Source organism: Drosophila innubila, assembly GCF_004354385.1.
Source record: "Drosophila innubila isolate TH190305 chromosome 2L unlocalized genomic scaffold, UK_Dinn_1.0 4_B_2L, whole genome shotgun sequence".
Taxonomy (NCBI): Eukaryota; Metazoa; Arthropoda; class Insecta; order Diptera; family Drosophilidae; genus Drosophila; species Drosophila innubila.
The window spans coordinates 10443161-10463433 of NW_022995372.1; the positions used below are offsets into that span (position 1 = coordinate 10443161).

At 37.9% G+C, this 20273-nt stretch overlaps 1 protein-coding gene and 1 non-coding gene across 2 annotated transcripts in view; one reads left to right on the forward strand and one right to left on the reverse strand.

Annotated features, from left to right (window-relative positions):
• LOC117780045 (tyrosine-protein kinase Btk29A) overlaps positions 1–20005 on the reverse strand; it is a 43763-nt gene extending 23758 nt beyond the window's left edge. The window contains exons 1-5 of the mRNA XM_034616422.1: positions 19657–20005; positions 16534–16801; positions 2491–2586; positions 2207–2408; positions 1270–1416 (exon numbers count right to left, since the gene is read on the reverse strand). Of these exons, the coding sequence (XP_034472313.1) occupies positions 1270–1416; positions 2207–2408; positions 2491–2586; positions 16534–16782 (694 nt within the window). The 5' untranslated portion in view covers positions 16783–16801; positions 19657–20005. The remainder of the gene's footprint in view (positions 1–1269; positions 1417–2206; positions 2409–2490; positions 2587–16533; positions 16802–19656) is intronic.
• Positions 9497–9569, forward strand: Trnak-uuu. The gene has a single exon. It is a non-coding gene; the product is annotated as a tRNA-Lys (tRNA).
• Positions 20006–20273: the final 268 nt, after the last annotated feature.

Consider the following 20273-nt stretch of genomic DNA (forward strand, 5'->3'; position numbering starts at 1 on the left):
TGCTCATTAACAGCTTAGAAAAGCGAGATACTACCCCAAGTCGCTGCCAGCGTTGTTGCAACATCACCCGAGGCACACACGAATGTCTGCCTATGTGCCACTTGGTGTGGAAGTGGAAAGAGAGTCGACAATGTGTCAAATTGCGCAAGGCGACATAAAGAATGAAAAGCGCTTCGAATGGCAAACATGTGTGAAAAGTCTGTTGGTAGAAGGAGCAGGAAATGTTAGGAGCCGTGCGGAAAACTGGAAGGAGTATGCTAGACCAGCTAGGAGAGCTGAGCATTGACATTAGAGATGGACACAAAACAAATGTTTAAAACCAAGAAATGATTGATCAACACGTTCTGTTCGTGTCACGGCAACAGTTCATCTCTAGACTGTACAAGTAAGATCGCTATTGTCCTGTTCCCGACTGTAAGATACCTGTTACTCAATTGAAATATATATTGAAACTTAAAACAGTCATAACAACTGTTATTTATAATCAATATTGATGCAATTAAGTGATATTAATTAAAGATAATAAAAAGAATTGTTCACCATCAATATCGATTTTAAAAACTGTGGGTAAGGTGGATCCTTTCACGATTTGCGAAGTCATTTAGCTATATAGATCCAGCTGTTCATGTAGGCGGAATATATATACTTCATAGGGTCCGCCAAGCGTTTTATTCTCTGTAATATTGTACATTGCAACGAATAAAATATACCCTTGTATTCTATGAATAACAGGTATAATAAGAAGAACCTCTCTAGCTTCCGATGCCTAAATTAGGCTCGACCGTGCCTAATGAATACCTTCTCCGTCTCTCTCCATGTTTGAGGTGAAAGCTCAGCCCATGAAATTGAAATCTGAACAGCTTCTCTAGCCATGGCGAATGCTTGCCACAGTTTATCGCCACATGTTGCAATGCCAAAAGCAATGGAAAACAAAACAATACAAATGAAAAGAAAACAAAAACAATTCTCCCCAGTTTAACAATTCCACATGGTTGCCCTCTGCCGGGTCTGTCAATGTCTTCCTCATTTACTCGACTATAAATAGACATTGGAGTTTTCAGCATTTTTTAAAAATCGGCCACATTTGTATATAACTATATATACAACGCCTCGGTATGCCACGAAGACGTCGCAATTCCAAGGAGATTGAGAACGGACATGATCTGGAGGAACATGAACTAAAGGTGGACCCTTGTTATACACAACGTGAAAAACTGATGGCCGTGTTCTTTATAGCTATACCCGTGATATCAACGTTTCTTTTCTTACTTGGATTATTGTTGGCCTCACGCCAATGAGTTGCGGCGTGACATCCAAAGGTGCCACGAGCTAATCCCTTGCAGCAGCTCCACTTCTTGCCGGACCAGAGACCGGGATGATAACGATACGATTTTGGCGTATTACTGTCCTCGCACACTGCAAAAAGCAAGAAAGAGAGAGAGAGAGAGCGATTGAGTTAGAGTAGCTTCAATAAAGTTTTCGATTCACAGATTTGGGTTAAGCATTGTCTGGTTTGATGGCTTATCATGCTCCAAGCGATTGGCAGCTGTAAGTCGGCTGCATCTGCAGCTCTTTTCTATACCCTTACTGAGGCTATTATGATTTTGCCACGAAATTTGTAAGACTTATTAACGATGATGTGGAACATATACACTTGATAAGGTCCAAATGTTTCTATGAAAACTAATCTCTAGTCTCTTCTACATTCTGGTTTGCTCGGATTACTATATTGTAGAGCTGTCATAGAAACGATTGAAAATCTCCGTTTGGATTTTTTATGAGATTTTACAACCAATATCACAGATTATATATTAAATATTGTCATTGACCAAAACATTTTACGACTTTGGCCAGAATCTTGCTACTATGGCATATATAGCTGCCATAGAATAGATCGATCAAACATTCAAATTTTCCCTAAACATTTTTTTTGAGTTCTCACAGCATTTGTATTTGGTATTGTGTTCTACATTCTACGCAACTTTGGCCAGAATCGTGTGGAATCGATAAGTCGACAACTTTATTAAAATAATAACGTAGATCAAAAGACTCGTATTTGCTGTAAAAAGTTTCTTTATGTTGGTATTTCTTGAACCTGCAGTTAAAGTGTATCAAAAACATCGGCGTGCCGAACATAACTTTTTCTTTCTTCATTTTTTCTGTTCTTTTGGGGTCATCATCATCATGATGGTGGTGGATCGCTTACCTTGTCGTATGGCGCGTATCCACTCGCTTCGCTCCTTCTCGCTGTTGGCTATCACGTAGAGCGTGTACTGTGGCACCGCTCGTCCCACCAGATGCCCCTCACCGCCGTTGCCCGCCAATAGATGCAGCTGCTGCTGCTGTTGCTGTTGCTGTGCGGCTGTCGTCGACGTCGTCTCGCAGTAGCCCACTTGAAATGGGTAACCCTGTTAATTGGTTGGGCAACATTGCGTTAATATTAATCGAAATCAAAATCATACTCAATATCAATATTGGGGAACTACTCACATCCGGGGCAAAGGGATCGCCGCCCTCGCCGTTGACTGTTGCCTCCTCCACAAGGCGAACACCTTTCAGATTTATGCGGCCACGTTCACGACGTCGCTGAAAGAGAAAGGGCAAAGAAAAAGAGTACAGGTTAGGGAAAGGAGTACAAACCGATTTAAAAAAAAAATGCTAAGGATAATCTCAAGAGCTGTAGCCCTGTTATTCGGTTACAAATTAAAAGAGAGAACGAAAAATGTATTTTTTTGGTAAAGGATTATAAAAAAGACAGACCACCAAATTTTTTAACTTTCAGCATTAGATTTCACCGGACGGAGCGGATCGTTTAAAAATAAAATAATCATAACATAAAAGGGAATGAAAAATTGGAAGACAGAAAAAATTAACAAAAAAAAAAAGATATGTAGTTGGATCAAACGTTTAAAAAATATAAAAAAATATATATACCCGATGACCAAAGTAAAAATATGGAAGAATGGATGTAGAGGAAGAATTAAACAAAAACATGCCAAGTTCTAGACTCTACTGATTATAAACAAAATTATCTGTTGAAATATCAATTTTTTAACTGTTACGAAGCTAAGAACACACCTATCGTAATAGTAATAAAGAACCTACTTGTTTTTCTATATTTTTACCCAGTTAAAGTAACAATGATTAAGTATTGCACATGAAAAAGACTCAGAAACCCACGAAAGCAATTTAAGTCTTATGTATGAAGTACTCAACCCTTGAAAAAAGAAACCAATAAAGGGACTGGTAAGCAAAAAACATCGCATCAAATGCACAGAAAAAGCATGAAACCCCATCAAAAATAAAAAAAAATCATAAATGGACCTGGCTTGTGAAATGGCGTCGCATAATAAAGTGCCACCGAAATATTCCTCAGCCCTTTTTTGCCAGTTGTGGCCTGACATTCCACTTGGCGATGTCCTGGCTGCCTAGTCCTTGTTGCGACAATGGCGCAAGGGTAATTTGTGCACGTGTGGCAGCTGTGACACTGACGGATGGGGGCGTGGCAGGGAGGAAGCCTAACTGCCGCAATTGTGCACACTTTGCAGCGCTGCGAGCTCAATTAAGTCAACATAATTGGCCTAATTGACTTGACAAGGCTTGAAGTAAGCCCAAATGTAATTTCTTTAGCTTTTCTTAAACATATTTTTAACATCTTTTATTTATACTTTTTTGGCCAGGCGCACTTTGTTTAATCTGTTTTGTGGAACACACGCAGCGTGGCGTCATCGAGTGAAAAGCGAGAGATAAGCACGTCGTCTCGATGCCGCTTAGCCCCTTTGGCTTATCGCAGCAACCTGAAAGAAACCAACAAAGATCTAAACAAAAAAGTGAAGCAACAACGACGACATCATAAAATGGAAAAAAAAAACTTAGCCAACAGCAACAAAGTTGACACAAAGACCTCAAACAAACAAGCAGCGATTTCAAATAAGAAAAAAAAAACCAAACAAAAAAAAATAAAGAAAAAACACTTTTAAGAAGAGGAAGAAATTAGGGCAGACACAGGGGTCAGGGGGAGGCTACACACAAAAAAAAAAAAATGAAGACGAAAAAAAATTTAACTTCCTTTTTGGCTTTTCAAGTCTCGAAAAAACAACAACAATAAGTACATAAAATTGTACATAAAACGTCAAAAATTATTTGGGTTAAGCCAAAGCCAAAACAAAGTCTAAAGCATGTGGGAGAGCTAAAAAAAAATTAGAGAAACAAGTACGAAAGAAAAGCGAAACGAAATGAAAATGATTTTTCAAGTAGCGCATAAGAAAACGAGAATCAACTTGACAGGCAATTGAAATTGAAATTGAAATTGAAACGCACTTGAGAAACACACAAGCAATCTCAATTGGCGCTAATTTGAGAGAAAAGTTTGAAAGAACACAAGAATACTCGGTCTGTATTTATGTATTATAATAATCATGAAAATTGTGCGAGAAAGCTGAAAATGTGCTTGAAGTTGTGGCTATAATAGAATAATAACGGAATAGAACTTAAGCATGAAACTATACTTAGAGTATAAGATTAAGAATTATTAAGATTGCAAACGGATTGCATTATTGTGAATAGAAATCATCTTAGGTCTTATGTCAGAATGTCAGATTCAATAGTAATTTAAATATTGCATGAAGTCCCTTCAATATCTACTTATTTTTATTGTCTGTATAATTTCTGAAAGATTTTTTTCTGAATTGATTCACTCCAACACCTGCATTGAAGTAGGTTCTTTCTTAGCATTTTTTCGGTATTTTAATCTGTATATATATAAATGGAACTAAATATTTACACAGATGCATCCCGCAAATATTGAAATCCAAGTATTTTTGAAATTGTGCTAGTTTTACTGAGCTTAAAACAAATGTTAAGTAGACAATAAAATGTTCCTGTGATCATTTATAAACTTATCAAATGTATCTTAGTCCTAGCTAAAAGCTTATCATATTCAGGTTTCGCTGTTAGCAATAACTTTATTTTTGTTGCCTGTCAACTGTTGACGAATGAATGTAAAAGTGGGTAGTTGAGTGGGCGTGGCTGATGAAAAGGAAAACCATCACAATTACAATGACAACATCCGACGCCTGCTGTTGGCAGTTGTTGGAACATCGTCAAAGGTTCTGATGCTTCCTGCATGTCATCATTTCCATGTCGTGCCACTTTCTTTATGAATAGCACACAAAGCAAGCTCTGAGAACTAAAAACTAGCAACTAGCAATTGAAATGGAAATGATAAATGCTAAATGGGAAAATTGTGTCTATGTGTGGCATAGTTGAGAATCATGGCAAAAGTTTTAGTCGGCCGACAGTGGGTGAACGAACTCATGTTATGAATTCCCTCTCCCATCCATGTGCGGCACTGTTGCTGCATGTGTTGCAAATTGGCAAGCGCGACATGTGGCCATAATAAACGGCAAATGAGTGGGTTGCCCCCGGAATAACATCAACATAAAACTTACAGCTGCTTCTGATTTACAATGAAAAACGCAGCCAGATATTTGACTGCAATTAAGCAGAAAGAAGAACCGAGTTTACTAACCTGAAGACCTCTCGAAATCCTGGCCTGCTAAAATTCCAACCAAAAATAATAAATAAATAAATCAATGAAGAGAAATACTCGTGGGGCACAACGAAAACGAAAGGTAGTGAAAGTCCATCGATGCAACATTAATCAAACTGCTTTTAAGAGCAGTCGGTTTATGACTTTAGGGCTAACAGGGGCAGCTCAGAGTTCAACACTTAAAAGTAACACAATATGCCAAAGGACAACACATTGAAACTCGAAACTTGGGCCAAATGAGCCTTTGTTAGTGTTGGCAAAAAAAATATAGGTAACCCTAACAGACTTAAGGCAAGGGGGAAAACAGAGATTGATACGGGAATTGGAAACACCTGCGCATAATTGAAAGAAATGTCAAAGCAAAGCGACAACAAATGTCGACAGGTAGGTAAGAAAAATGCAAGGGAAAGCAAAATAATTTAGTAAACATTGCAATTCAATGGTTGAGTGAGAGAAAAAAAGCGGATATATCTTTAGAAATATGAGAAAAGATTGAAGGAAATAAGGATGCAATTTGCCAAAGGATTGTATAAGATATAAACAAGTTAAGAATAGGAAAATAAAATACAAAACGAATAGCAAACTGTAAAAGGCCTAAAAAAAACATAATCAATTAGGAATAGAAAATATAAGTTTATAAAAAATTATTAGAATTGAGAATTATTCACGAAAATGTACAAAATATAATTATTAAACTTAAATACTTAGAGCCGTGTTGATTTTTGAAAACCTTTAGAAAAAATCAACATAAACAAAACAACACCACAATCTTTGCTCTCGTATTAAGCTATTTAAAAGAAAATGTATGTATTTCCGTCAAATATAAGACTGATAGCTTGACTTATATTAAATTAAATATTTTATTCATGAGAAAAGTAAATAAATTTTTTTCCCTAAAAGTGGTCACATTTTACAAAGGGCGAGGTGACTCTTCCCACAAATAAAAATATTGTTCACTAATGTGTAGCTAATGAGGCAATTCAGCATAGAATAAGAACATCAAATAACTTTCGACTTGAACTGGATGGAGATCCCCTTGCTCCCCTCAAGTGTCGAACACCGAGTGCAACATTTCAATGTTGATTAATGGAAACCAAACTGCGTTGTTGCATGTGAGGCATTTTCAAATGCCAACGATTGTGAGATGCGTAACGAATGTGACGAGTGCAAAGTCTGGAACTCGACTGCCGATTGATTCACGTAGGAATGACAATGGGAAGTGGGGAACAACGTTGCATGATTGATAACGCGCCTCCAGGCGCTTCTGATGCCGCCTGACCACATGCAGCGATAGTATGATTGAAAAATTGTCTCAAATAAATTATAACTGTAATAAAAAAAGACAAGAAATATAGTAATTTTGACTCGCCGCAGATTTGATACCCTTTAAAGCAATGTATTTTATTTTTCAACTGGTCGTTCCTATGAGAGCTATATGAAATATTACTCAGATTTTAGTCAAACTTGTTCATAACGTAAAAACTAACACCAGAATTATAATATGTGATATTAGTGAAGATATCTCAAGAAACAAAAAGGAATCTCATAATAAAGGTGGATTTGCAACCCATCGTTTATATGGCAGCTACATAATATATTATTCTGATCCAGTAGAAAGACAGATCTGTAACAAATTTCATTAATATATTTTCAAAACAGAGAGAAAATAACTTAGGGTATAGCAACAAACAAAATTCAAGCTAAAGTACTTTCAGATACAAGATACATCCATGCGTACAAATGTATCTAATGGCTTTTCAATTTCACGGCAATGAAACGGGACTGGACATGGGTTTGGATGGACATATGGTAGAAGCAGGGGCAGGGGTAGGGGTAGAGGTCATCAGCCGCAATAGTCAGAGCAATAAATTTTCATTTCTCACATATGTAAACACAGCGCTAAAGAAAAATAATGAAAATGAATGCATTTTTCCAATGAAAATGAAACTGGAAAACATTTTTGTTCATATGCATAATTTGTGTTGAATTCTCTCACATCAAAGGACATGCTTGACTGCCAACATTTGTGTGTGTTGCCTTTTCTGTTTCTCAGTGTAATTAATTTGGCGTTGAAAACATTTTCGTATCTTTTGAATAGCTGCTGAGTCATGTCCACTCGCTTGTCGTTCTGTCTGTGCTTCTTCCTGTGTGTATCTAGGCATGTATCTTTACCTATGAAGGCCGCCTTGATGACTTCCTTTTCGAGTCGAGTCTTTTGTAGAAATTTGCATTGTGCACATGTGGGTGTGTGTGTGTGTGTGTGTGTGTGTGTGTATGTTTTGTTGAAAGCCTACGCTATAATTAAGCCCCCCACTTGCGTCCTGGGAAAGCAAGTCGCCCAAGCATGAACTGCGTTTTCGCTGGAATTTTTGGATGCAACGATCATCAAGTGATCTATCATCATCATCATCATCATGATCATCATGATTTTCAAGTCTGGGAAAAACAAAAGCGCGCGTTGGCGATAAAATTAAAGATAAGCAACGCCTCTTGATATAAAAAAGTTCATACAAAATTTCAATAATTAAATTTATAGAAACCGAAAGAAAAAAAATAGAAAATCGAAGTCAAAGATGCGCCGCAGATAACATCCGAGACAAAGACACACACACAATGACACAGCTGATCAATCAGCCAAAAAAGGTGTGCTGTAAACCCTCCCCTTACTCCCCTTACCAGCCTTGCCACACATCACACACAACCCGTCTGCCACATGCTGTCGTATAAATATGAAAATCGTGACTTGAACGCTTAAAAAGCGCTTAAAATGTATTAAACAATCATATGGAAAACTTGTGTAAGGCCGGAAAATGACAAAGAGCCAAAAGTGAGAGAATGCTAGAAGGTTGAAATGGAGAAGGAGGAGGAATAGGAGACCCAAATGGAGAAGAGGGCATAATTGAATGGTAAAAAAAATGGTAAGGGTAAAAAGAAGGTAAGAGAGAGACAGCAACCAAGTTATAAATGTGCAGAGGAAATTGTCAGTCATAAGGTCAAATGGTAAACCTCCATAACAACGATTCCAAATACCAATTCCCTTCAACTCTCACATAATTACATGCGAGTGCTCTTCTTGACAGCTGTGGAAAATACCCCTACGCATAGGCATTCTCAGATTCAGATGGTAACCAAGTCAACCCGTGTTCCAGGTCTTGGGTCTTCGCTTGGTTAGCTGTTTAAATACTTTCTTCGTGTGGCACATCGAGGACCGATGAACGATCCGCGCTGCCTTTGTCTATTTCTGAAGCAATTTGTGTTTATTTTTATGTTTTGATAAATGCATTTCATGAGCTGCAACATCGCGGCGGAGGTCGTTCACTGGATATATGTTAAAAAGAGTCCAAGAAATAAACTAAATAAAGTTCACTAAGAAGTGCAAACTCTTTTTTTGATAATTTATAATTACTGCCAGTTGGTTTATTGAAACGCATTTCTCTTTACTTAATTAAAGTTCATTCACAAAATTAATTGCCATTAATAATGTATTTAATTTAACATATTTTTTCTTTAACCCAACATTTTACTTTAAAGCTTTTCGCACTCAAAGATTAATTGACTTAATTAACTTAATTTTCAGATTCATAAATATCTTATAATTATTAGTCATCCTCTAATAGACATGCTATCATGGGAGAAAAGTAGCTTGACAATAATTGCTAATCTCTAATGAGATTTATCGCATGCGAGAAATATAACACAGATTATGAATATAAATATTTAGAATACAAAAACAACAAACCATATACAAATCAGAGTGTGTAAGCACATTTGTTCGCCTTGCTTGCTATTTATAAACGTCTGCACATGGCAGCAACATGTGCGCCAAAGCGAGATAGCAAAACACACACACACGCACGCGGGCTCGCACACAGACATTGCTGAGAGGGCAATACTTGCGCTCTTTCGCTTAGCTCATAGGCGCTCACAGCGCCTTGAGTTGCAAGTGCCCGGGTAGCTCAGTCGGTAGAGCATTGGACTTTTAATCCAAGGGTCCAGGGTTCAAGTCCCTGCTCGGGCGAGCCAATTTTTTTTTTAATTTTTACTTTTTTTATTTTTTGTATATATTAATTTTATTTTTTTACCTTTAAAAGGAATGAATGGATAAAAAGAGGTGTGTAAAGATGTGTTAGGATATCTAAGAGCTAAAGCGCATCTCGTAATTTTAAAGTTTTGCGTGCGTGGGAAAACGCCAGAGGCTGAAAAATTTCATTCATAAAAATGCATGCGGCATATGCAACATGCTCGCAATTAGCACAGGAAGAAGGCGGCTCGCCAGCCAGTAGAGCACAGACAAGCAACGCCTGCGGTGACTGAATTTGTTTTTTCGATCCATGTCTACTACGAGTAACTCAATGTCCATGTCCAAATGTCCAAGCAGAAGCGTAGCCTGCGCAATTCCAGAGCGATGAGTGCGCAACGCCCCCCAAAAGATTGGCGGACACACTCACATGCAACAAGAAGGTTTTGGGCTTGTTTCAGAGCGCCTCTGTGCAACTGTAATACTAACCGGATACTGGGCGGATGCCAAAGCGATTGAATCATTCACTCATTGCCGGCCTCCTTCATTGGCCTATGTATGCAACGCAGGAGTTGCAATTTATACTGAGCAACGGATACATTATGCATGACAGATTCAACGGAATTTTGATTTGGTGAAATTTTCATTAAAATCGGAAATTAGTCAAGTCAAGGTCCAAAACAATTTATCATCTTGGACAGCACAATTGTTTGTCCGATTTTTTACAGTTACACATTTTACCAGGAAACAGCGAAATCGATGTCAACGCACAGTGGAAACTGACAAAAATAAACACAGAAAATATATAAATACATTTCGTGTAATTGAATTTAAAAGATTATAATGATCTTTATTTATAAATTCGAATTAGTCTAAGAATCGATAAATGTTGTTTTCTTGTTAACTTCACAACAATAACTGAATATCTTACTGTGAATATATTTTTAATAGGAAAATGTCGAGCTAATTGTATAGATAAATATACATATTTAAATATATAATGGATTTTTGCAGTTGTTTTTATGAAAATAGAAGAAAGATCTCAGATATAAGCTAGACACTGTAGGGATATTTTTAAAATCTTTGCTGCCAATTTCTATGAAAATATTTAAAATTATTTCAAGGTCTTTTTAAGTTTAACATAAATAATAGACAGAGTTGTTCAACTTTAAACAAATTGGTTTATGTTCTAAAAATTTTTAATTAATCCCATGGTGCAACTGAACGGCCTTTGCGGTGGGCCACCCGTCCGACCCGTTCTGTGGAAAGTCACAGATCGCACGCAGCTTATGAAGCAGCCGCATTGAGTTATGAACTTAAGCCTCTGTCCATGCCATAAAGTACAAAACAGCTAACATCTTGCGACGGCGGCTGCTGAAGAAGATGTTGTTCTTGCTTTTTTATTGGTTTTGTTTTTATGTTTTTTTATGATGACTCACGAGCTGCAAAGCGCGATAAGATCAATCATCAGCCACAGTAAACGGGCTTGAAATGGGCTAAAGGAAAGAACAACAACAAAAATAACAATCTTGTAGCAGTGCGGTTTTGACCATTCGTAGTACGACCATTGAGCATCGTTCGTGATAACATTTCGGAATACGAAAGTAGACAAGTTTAGGAACATAGTCGCGTTGTGTCGTCTGTGTGTGTGTTTGGGAACCGGCTTTGATTTCTAATTATTGGGATCGGTTGAATCGTTTTGGTTTGATTTTGAGGCTCGCGCGTGAGCTTCAAATTAACGGCCAACAGCAGCGGAAATAGCTGAAGCGATAAAGCCAATAAAAAAAGCGAAAATCTTTAAAGTCTTTGTTTTGTGGGCTCGTTTTTATATAAAAGGCGTTTTTTTTAAACATAATTCCAATTAAACGATTGTTTATGAGCCCAGTTCCAAAAAGAGTGGGTTTACTGGGGAAGACACTTGCTTCATGTGGCAACTGCCCCCTGATTAAAGCCTATTGTCTGCCTCTAGATGAGATTTTACAGCACAGCTCTTAAGTTTGTAGTAATATGCAATAACTCAATGTTCCATCTCGTCCTACGATAACGACAAACAAAGGACCGACAACAGCTAGAAGCAGAAAAGGAGGGCACGTCACAGCATACAGACAGGTAGCATGAGATGCTTTCAAAGGCGCATAATGAAGCATGAAAAGCTGAGGCTGCGGCACAGACAAAGCGTCGTCTACGGATTTCGGGGATGAAGAAAGGGGCAGGGTGCAATGTAAAGCATAGTCAAAATCATCCCAGTAACTTGGACGAAGCTTAAGGCAAACTCCGGCTCATTAGAAGTCGGCTCATTGGGCATGCAGAGCAGCAACTGGCCAAGACCCTCCACGAGGTGGCTGCATTTGATGATGAATCATCCTTGGCCTATACAATAACTATACCGTTAATAGGCAAATCATGTAGACATGCGGTTTACAGTCGAGGCGCACTCATATGCGGAGACAATGCGGCTAAAAGCGGCTATTGACCAACAGGTTTTCCTTATTCTGTGGTCTCATGACATTCGCTTTTGCCCACAGTTACACACAGTTAAGAGCGTACCGAGTGTTGTTACCTTTTTGATTATGATTCATAATTGTTACAAGTGTTTATTGAAGGGCTTGGCTCCACTCTGTAACCAGTCAGAGTCCAGGGCTTTTGTAATGGGAGCTACATGCACAATTGATATGTAATGGACTCATATGTAAATGGCCAAATTGCTGGCAATTAGTCAGCAGACCCAGCAGCTGATCAATAAAGCCAAATGTAGTCGACTACTGAATGAACTACACAGCAAATTGTGCGTGAATTAAACAGAATTCAAATACAAATAGGAAGAAATATTCAATTTCCAATGGATGGAATTTTTTAATAAATTGCACAGATTGTGTATTTTTTTAAATTTGTATAAATCGAATTAATAACAAAATTTTAGAAATTTCAATTTGTTTAAAAAAAATATTAAGTGTTAAAAAAAAATTAATAATTGATTCAAAATGCATAGTATATATGTTCACATTTTAAATTATTGATTAAGTATTATTAATATTTAACATTTTCAAATGTCTATAACATTCCTTTTTCAGGTTACCCAATTTCGGTTTGAATTTATTTTAAGCTTGCGAGAGATGAGGCGTTAAAAAAGTGATAAAAACTCTCATAATCAGGACTATAAAGGCGAAAGAGTAACTGTAATTTTAAGCTTATAAATGAGGTACAAAGCAGGCGGTTGCAACGCTGAAGTTGTCGGATTGTGCTCGATGTTGCAAACCGCAGAGCCGCAACATGTGGACCAGTCCACAGACATGTCGGGCCATGCAATGCCACACATTCATTTTGTACATCTTTCTGTAGGGGACGACATCTGTCAGTGTCAAGGGGGGACATTGCTAAAGTTTATCAAAAACATTTTCGTTTTGGCGTCAATTTCAGCTGAAAAAAAAAACTTGAGACTGCAACCAATTTGTGACTGGCTTCGGAAGAGTGCAAACGAGAGGGGACGACCTCCCGACAAGAAAAAAAAATCATTAGCTGTTTCGCTTATTTGTCAGCATCGCTTGACCAGGCGGGATGGTCTTGTAATTCTACGAAATCGGCTTTGGGCCATTTTGGTTTCCAAAAAGGTGTCAATTCGTGAAGAATTTAAATGCATTCGATGAGTAATAATCCGATGAGCGAGAGATTCATTTTGTAAAAGAGATGGAACCCCATAGAAGTGAAATAAAGTGAAATGTGAGGTGATAAATTTGAATGTCTAATTGGATATGCCGCACAATTATGGAGATTGATCAGTGCGCAAGTTTTCAGCCACTTCTTCTCCTTCTTAACGTCTTTAGGCGACAAGCGAGCCGTAAAAGCAAAAGCCATAAAAAAAAATAAAGAAACATTTTTGCCAATGCCAATGGCCAACAATTCCAAATGGCTTCCGAACAGAATGGAGGCCCACACACAAGGCTCCCCCAAATGATTGTCCATAGGCATTTACAACGTTTTACGAGGCGTAAATGCAGTTGGAACTTCGGTTGGACGAAGTGGTCAGCTACAGATGTAGATGGCACCTCCATTAGCTTTGGATATAACAAAAATTACACTGTCGTTGTAATATACCAAAAAAGGTATTCTAACTATCGCATAAGGTTTAGAGAAGAGATTTAAAAAATATCATAAAGTATGATCACAGAGGGATAAAAAATAAAAATAAAAAATTATAAACTTTGCTATATGAATATTGAATAATAATAAAAATTTCAAGTGTTGTTCCTTGTTCGAATAAGTATCAACAACAAAAATTACGCTACTTTATAATATTTTTTTGCTGCAGCTCTCCCATAAGATAGAAACTGAAAAATAGTTTTACTTTACCTAAAATAAAACTATAGCCAATTCGCGCTCTTGAAGAGTATTTTGAATTCGTTATGTAGTTGAAATTGAAAAGTAGTTGGTCACCTTAACATGCGTTGCTTGCGCTGGGCCTTAGGAAAATTGTTATTTACAACCTTAATCTGCGAGAAATGTATTAGAGAGCCGGACAGAGCGAAGCAGAACGAAACAAAGAAGGAGTTGGAACAGGAAAAAAACGTTGGAGAAGCGCAAAGTGTTTACAAACAAAGCTCGGTTCAATTAGCATACCAACTTGGTGAGCCATGGCTAGTCGTGGGACTTAGAGCTGCGATTTTTATGACAGGTTAATGACACACCACCCCCTCCTCCACAGTGCCCGTTTCTCGGGGGTGCAATGACTAAGTAGCGAACGTTGCAGTTGCAACCATTGAAGCATTAACCAGCACACTGGGAAAGCAAGTGACCCCAATAGACATCACAAGATAGGATATTGTTAGCTAGAATATCCAGACAAAAGGCGAATCAATCAATTAATTGAGCATTCTACCACCACAAGTTCAACGAACCTCAAACCCAACAGTTGAAGCGGAAAAACATGGAAAAGGAAAGCACAGAAAACACCAACAAAGGGTAGACAGTTGGACAGTGAATAAATAATACACTAGAGGCTTATGAATTAAAGTTACCTAGAGATTTGGTTGCTTTACATTAAAACTTGAGATAAAAATGTAGTTTTAATTTACGAACAAATTTAAAAAATAATTTTTTTTAACTTTTATTGGGTTTAGTGAAAAAAAAAATTAAATAAGAGGGGACCTACAAAAAATGAGCTATAACAAAAAATTCAACTTTTATTTTTATTAGAAAAATAAGAGAGAAAAAAATTATTCAAAACTTAATAAATTAAAACTTCTTGCAATTTGACATTATTCAAAAAACCAAGTAATTCCAATTTGTGAAAATTTACTGTCTGAGTAAAATTAAATTAACTAGCTAAACTTAACTTAGTTAGTGTCTCTAAGAACATAGTTTAAATCAATTAACAGGCTGCTTACATAAACTGCGGCGACACTTTGGAGCGGCGTTGGGATAATCCTTTTAGTTTTTAGCCCTGGGGTGCGGCAACAACAATAACAACACGAAGAGGAAGTGAGATAGCTAGAGTTGGGAGAGACAACAACACAAACACTCGCCAACACTTGAGAAACTTTTGGCTTGGGTGGGGCTTTTTTTCTTTCCTTTTTTATCTATTGCAAAATTGAGAAGTATTCCAAGTGTAGGAGATTATGAGACTTTTTGATTAAAGTTATTGGAAATGCGGCAAGTAATGGTTACAAATACGTGTATATTTCGCATAAGGGTTGTTTTGAACTTTTGCCGAAAAAACCGACGAATTTTTCAAGGGTGGCACAGCCGGCGGCGCGTTTGGAAATAAAAGCCCGAAATTTCGTAATTTTGGCCAACAATTGTGGGACTAGCTAAGTTATAATAAGCTTTTTATATTGCATAAACTGTTTAAGAAGCACTTAATTCTAGAGAAATTACTCTTAAATTGAGTGGATGGCCAAAAAACAGTCCAGGAAATATTAATATACACGTCCGAACGCGGCGAGGAAACGCTAGCAACTCCAGAGTCCAAGACCACGGTTAGTGAACTTCGTTTAGCCGACACATTCATCCAGTATGTGGCAGGAACGAACACTTCCAATTGGAATGACAAACGGTATAGGATAGGATAGAATAGCGGCAACAACTCTACAAACGGGGGTGCGTCCCTTTAACCGGCTGTGCCGATGCGCTGGAAACAAACAGCTGCTGGCAGGGTGTGTTTGTCCAACCACATAAGTCCTTACCGACTGGAGACTGTAGACTGGAAGGATTGTCGACAACAACGACGGCGTTTCCGAACGTCGAATACCGAATGCTATTTGCCGACTGTCGCATTTGTTTTGAAACGAAAACCGACGCGAGCCTCTGGCAGCTGTGCTCCCATTCACAATACACGCACATCCCTAACATCCCACAACTCCTTATCGTATTCTCCCTATTCCAAACGCCTTCTCATACTCCTTTACAGCGTTAGGTGCTGCAATAACGACGCAATAAATGACGAAACCATGGCGACAGGTCGAGACACCCACTTAAACATGAATAATGGACAGCGAGAGCCGACTCTCCCCTCAGCACCCCATTACAGCCGTGTTATCTGAGCCTTTGTCTCCCAGTAGCTCAATTCTCAAACAATACACAAAGAAGAGACGCGAACAGAAAAAAAAAGAGATAGAGAAGATCTCAGCCAATACATTGAATAACTAAACTTTTAAAATTAAATTGTAATTCATTTTTAATTTGTTTTCAAGAGAAAGAAAGAGCGAAACCGAAAGGGAAGGTCTTGTAAAATATATTTTAGATTGCTTTGAAATAATCCTTTTATTGATACCGTGCCTTTAGATATTTCGAAATAGTTTTTAGTTGATTTTTATTTTAAGACAGAAGTTGCTTAAGGTTGCACAGAAATGTAACACCTTGATGAAAAGTGAACAGAGTTTTCTTAAGAATTTATAGAGTATGTTTGGGATCACATTTCATATTAATACCAAGATATATTTAGACCTTGTTCCTTGGACTTTTCACTCACCTCAACATTTTCCACATCATAATAGCAGAGTGTGCGCTTGGTGAGCTCAAACCAGCGATGTTTGTAGTTGACGGGGGTGAAGCGTTTCTTGTTTTGGGCCCGTTTTACCATAGAGCCACTTTTCACAATGTCATACAGACGCTCAGCCATTTTGTCCATTTTGGCCTGATAGGATTTACTGCTGGAGCGCAGTGACGACGATGACTTGATGCTGCCATGTGAGCTGCGATGCATTTTGCCGCTCAACATTGCGACACCGAAAGAGAGTCTGTTGGCAGAAGAAAGAAAGAATATAAAAAAGGTTGTGATATTTATTTTGGTAAGCCATAAAATGATGTTAATGATCTGGCCAAAATAGTTGGCTTACAACATGACAACGCCTCGCCCCCAATAAATCAGTCAAGCATACATACAATATGCTTGTGGGCGTGCGAATCTTGTGCCATTGACCGTGGCCGAAGTGAGTAGCCGGCTAATTGCTGTGGGCGTTCGCAGACATCAATCAGAAATCAGAGAGGAAGAGAGAGAGGCCCCAGAGTAAGCCAGGCTGAGAGAGTCAAGTTGGCAAGCCAAGCAGCAAATCGAGCGATTAAATGTCCAATTAATTAGCCATGGACTAGGCGGAAAAACTGACAAGAGTCAGATGCCTCGCTCGACTGACCTTGAAGTGAAGCGCAGAGTCGAAAACCAGTTGCAGACTGTGTAGAAAACTGATTAAAGGATTAGTCCACAATAAGCTGATCAACTGAGCGACCAGTTAAACAGTTGAGCAACAGCAACTGTTAAAGTTGCCAGCGAAGCGTGTGCACAAACAAACGTCTCGTTGGCACCAGTTTCAAGCTGCATACATATGTGCATATTATATATGGACATACATACATATATGTATAAATAAATACATACTTGCTACAAGCTATGGAATTATCGCACTTCAACAACGGCAACGACAACAACGTTGCCACATGCGGCTGCGCATGGAAATCAACAAACAAAAGCGACAAATGCACACCAACAACACGAACAACGATAACGAAAGGAACAGCAGCAACAGCAACAACAGCAGCAACAACAACAGATATTGTAACCTTTTTAGTTACCCTGCACACTCCCATTCCTCCTCGCCAACATATTCATGCGTGGCACTTTAATCAAGCAGAGCGTTGAGAGCCCAGCACACATTTGCCCATAAGTAACAAGTTAGAGCTATGCAAATTCAAGTATGCACGACTAGTACATACCGTATACAAAACAAAAATTCAATAATATAAGAACCTTTTATGCTAGCTCAAAGAGTTGACCAACTTCCATCTTCAAAACTGAACCGATTTTCAATTGGAATGTCATTTTGAGCATGGTTAGGCTTCATAATTTTATTGAAAAAATATTTCGTCTCTAGATCTTAGATACGACTTTTAAGCTTAGACTCCCCCCTTTGGAAATTTGAAAATTCAAAATTTTATATCTCAAGTTTTCGCTTTTAATCAACTCTTAATCTAGCTTAAATAGTATAAAACAACCGTTTAAACTTGATTCTGAGACCTATCATTTTTTTTTTTGTAAAAAATCATGAAGAATTGGACAAAAATTTGGACTTGTAAAGTGGCTAGGTCAATAGTTTGACCAACTTCAAACTTTTATAACTTTGTCACAACTGAAACGATTTTCAAGCAGAATGTCATTTTGATCACGTTTTGAGTTCTAAATTCATTTTGCATACAAATATTTTTAAATTCGTTCAAAAAATTATTTTGCGCTAGCTATTGAGTTCGATACTAAGGGTTCCCCCTTAGGATTTTCGAAAATTCAAAATTTCAAATCTCAAGTTTTCACTATTAATCAACTTCCAATATCATAATTAGTATAAAATAACACTTTAAACTTGATTCTGAGGCCTTTCATTTTTTTGTAAAAAATCATGAAAAATTGGATAAAAATCTTGACTTGAGAAGTGCCCAAGTCCGAAGTCTGACCAACTTTAAACTGTCATAACTTGATCAAAACTGAACCGATTTTCAAACTGAATATTATTTTGAATATGATTTGGCTTTTTAATTCAAATATTTTTAAATTCGTTCAAAAAATATTTTTGCTCTAGGTTTAGCTATTTATTTCAATGTCATATTTATGATAACATGATAATAGTCAGATTTTTATGAAATTGTGTCAAAAGTGCAAGCAGAAACACAATTTTAAGCTTTCAGAGCCGCTTGCCCGCCTGTGTTCGCAAAAATACAGGGTATAATAAAATAAACAGCGCAAAGGATCGCTACGGCAATGGCGCATACATAAATCTTGGCCTGGGGCTCGCATATGAAACGAAGACGGAGACCGAAACAACGACTGGGACTGCAGGAACAACAACAACAACAGTAGCGGCAACAACAAAAGCAACAACCACAATAACAACAGCAACAGACAACGCGTTTTGGCAAGCGGGCGTGGCCATGGCCATGGCACACACACATACAAATACACATATTCACATTCACATTCACACACACACACGCACACACACTAACAGTAGAGAGATTCAGATTCAGTCGACGATTTTGAATTTCGCCACGCAAATGGCTGCGTTAAGTTTTCATTCTTCTTGCTTATTATTTGTATTTACTTTTTGCAAATGTTTTGATTTTCTGTTCATCTGCTTTCTGTTTATTATCGCATGTTTTGCATGGCAATTGCGGGGGCTGGCGATGTTGACTGCATTGCCGTTTGACAATGCGACCTTTGAAAGAATTTCAACGAAGCGAAATCAAAACGAGTTTGCAGCTTGAAAGAATACAAGAAAATAATAACATAAGAAATATAAAAAAAATATTTGAAGGCAAGTGACAAAACATGGTCTGATTGGCGAGTGTTCCTATTGGACGATTTGTATGGTGAGCGGGGAGCAGGGTAAACAGTCTTATCAGTAAGCGCTGCGACTGCAACTGTAAATTTTAGTGCAGGTTCTGGGTTTTACATTGAGCTCCGCTCACATAACATTTGTGCTGATAAATCACAAAACAACTTAAAAGCAACAACCAAACAAGAACAAAGGCGATAAAAGATTTTTAAGCAACAATGAAATTCGAAACGACAAAAACAACGGACAGTGGGCAATAACTGTGCCAAACTTACCACAAGTGCTGCCGTTGATTGAGCAATTGAAGCAATGACCGACAACAACAAAATCTTTAACGAAACTTATAACAACAAATCACTTTCGATTTACGCGGCGCGCACGCTCAACACGACAACGGGTGACAACGACGACGCGACCGGCTTGTTGAGCATTTGCATACTGTTCTGCCAGTCAGAAGCATTAAAAATTATAAACAATTCGGAGAGGCTCAGCTGTGGCATACAGTCACACTCAAACACATACACATAAGCACACAAACAAACGCAACAGGCGGCGACTTGATTTACTTATTCCTGGAACTGCAAATGTACTACGACATAAAGAAAGCGCTACACATTTGTGGACTAGAAATAAATGGCACTTGGTGTAAAGCAATTGCTGTCAATGCACACACATACACATGTGTTAACTTATTGCTAATTATTTAATTAATATTTAACGCGCTGCTGTTCTGAGAAGCGACCGCGCCGACGCGACATAACTTTGAAACGTTTATCGATAATTTAGCTGCACCTTGCAACCATGTAATTGATATCGATGCTGTTTTCAGGGGTTCAAAGTATCGATGCTTGAGCAAAGCTCTATCGACCGACCACTAGCAAATTGAGTTGAG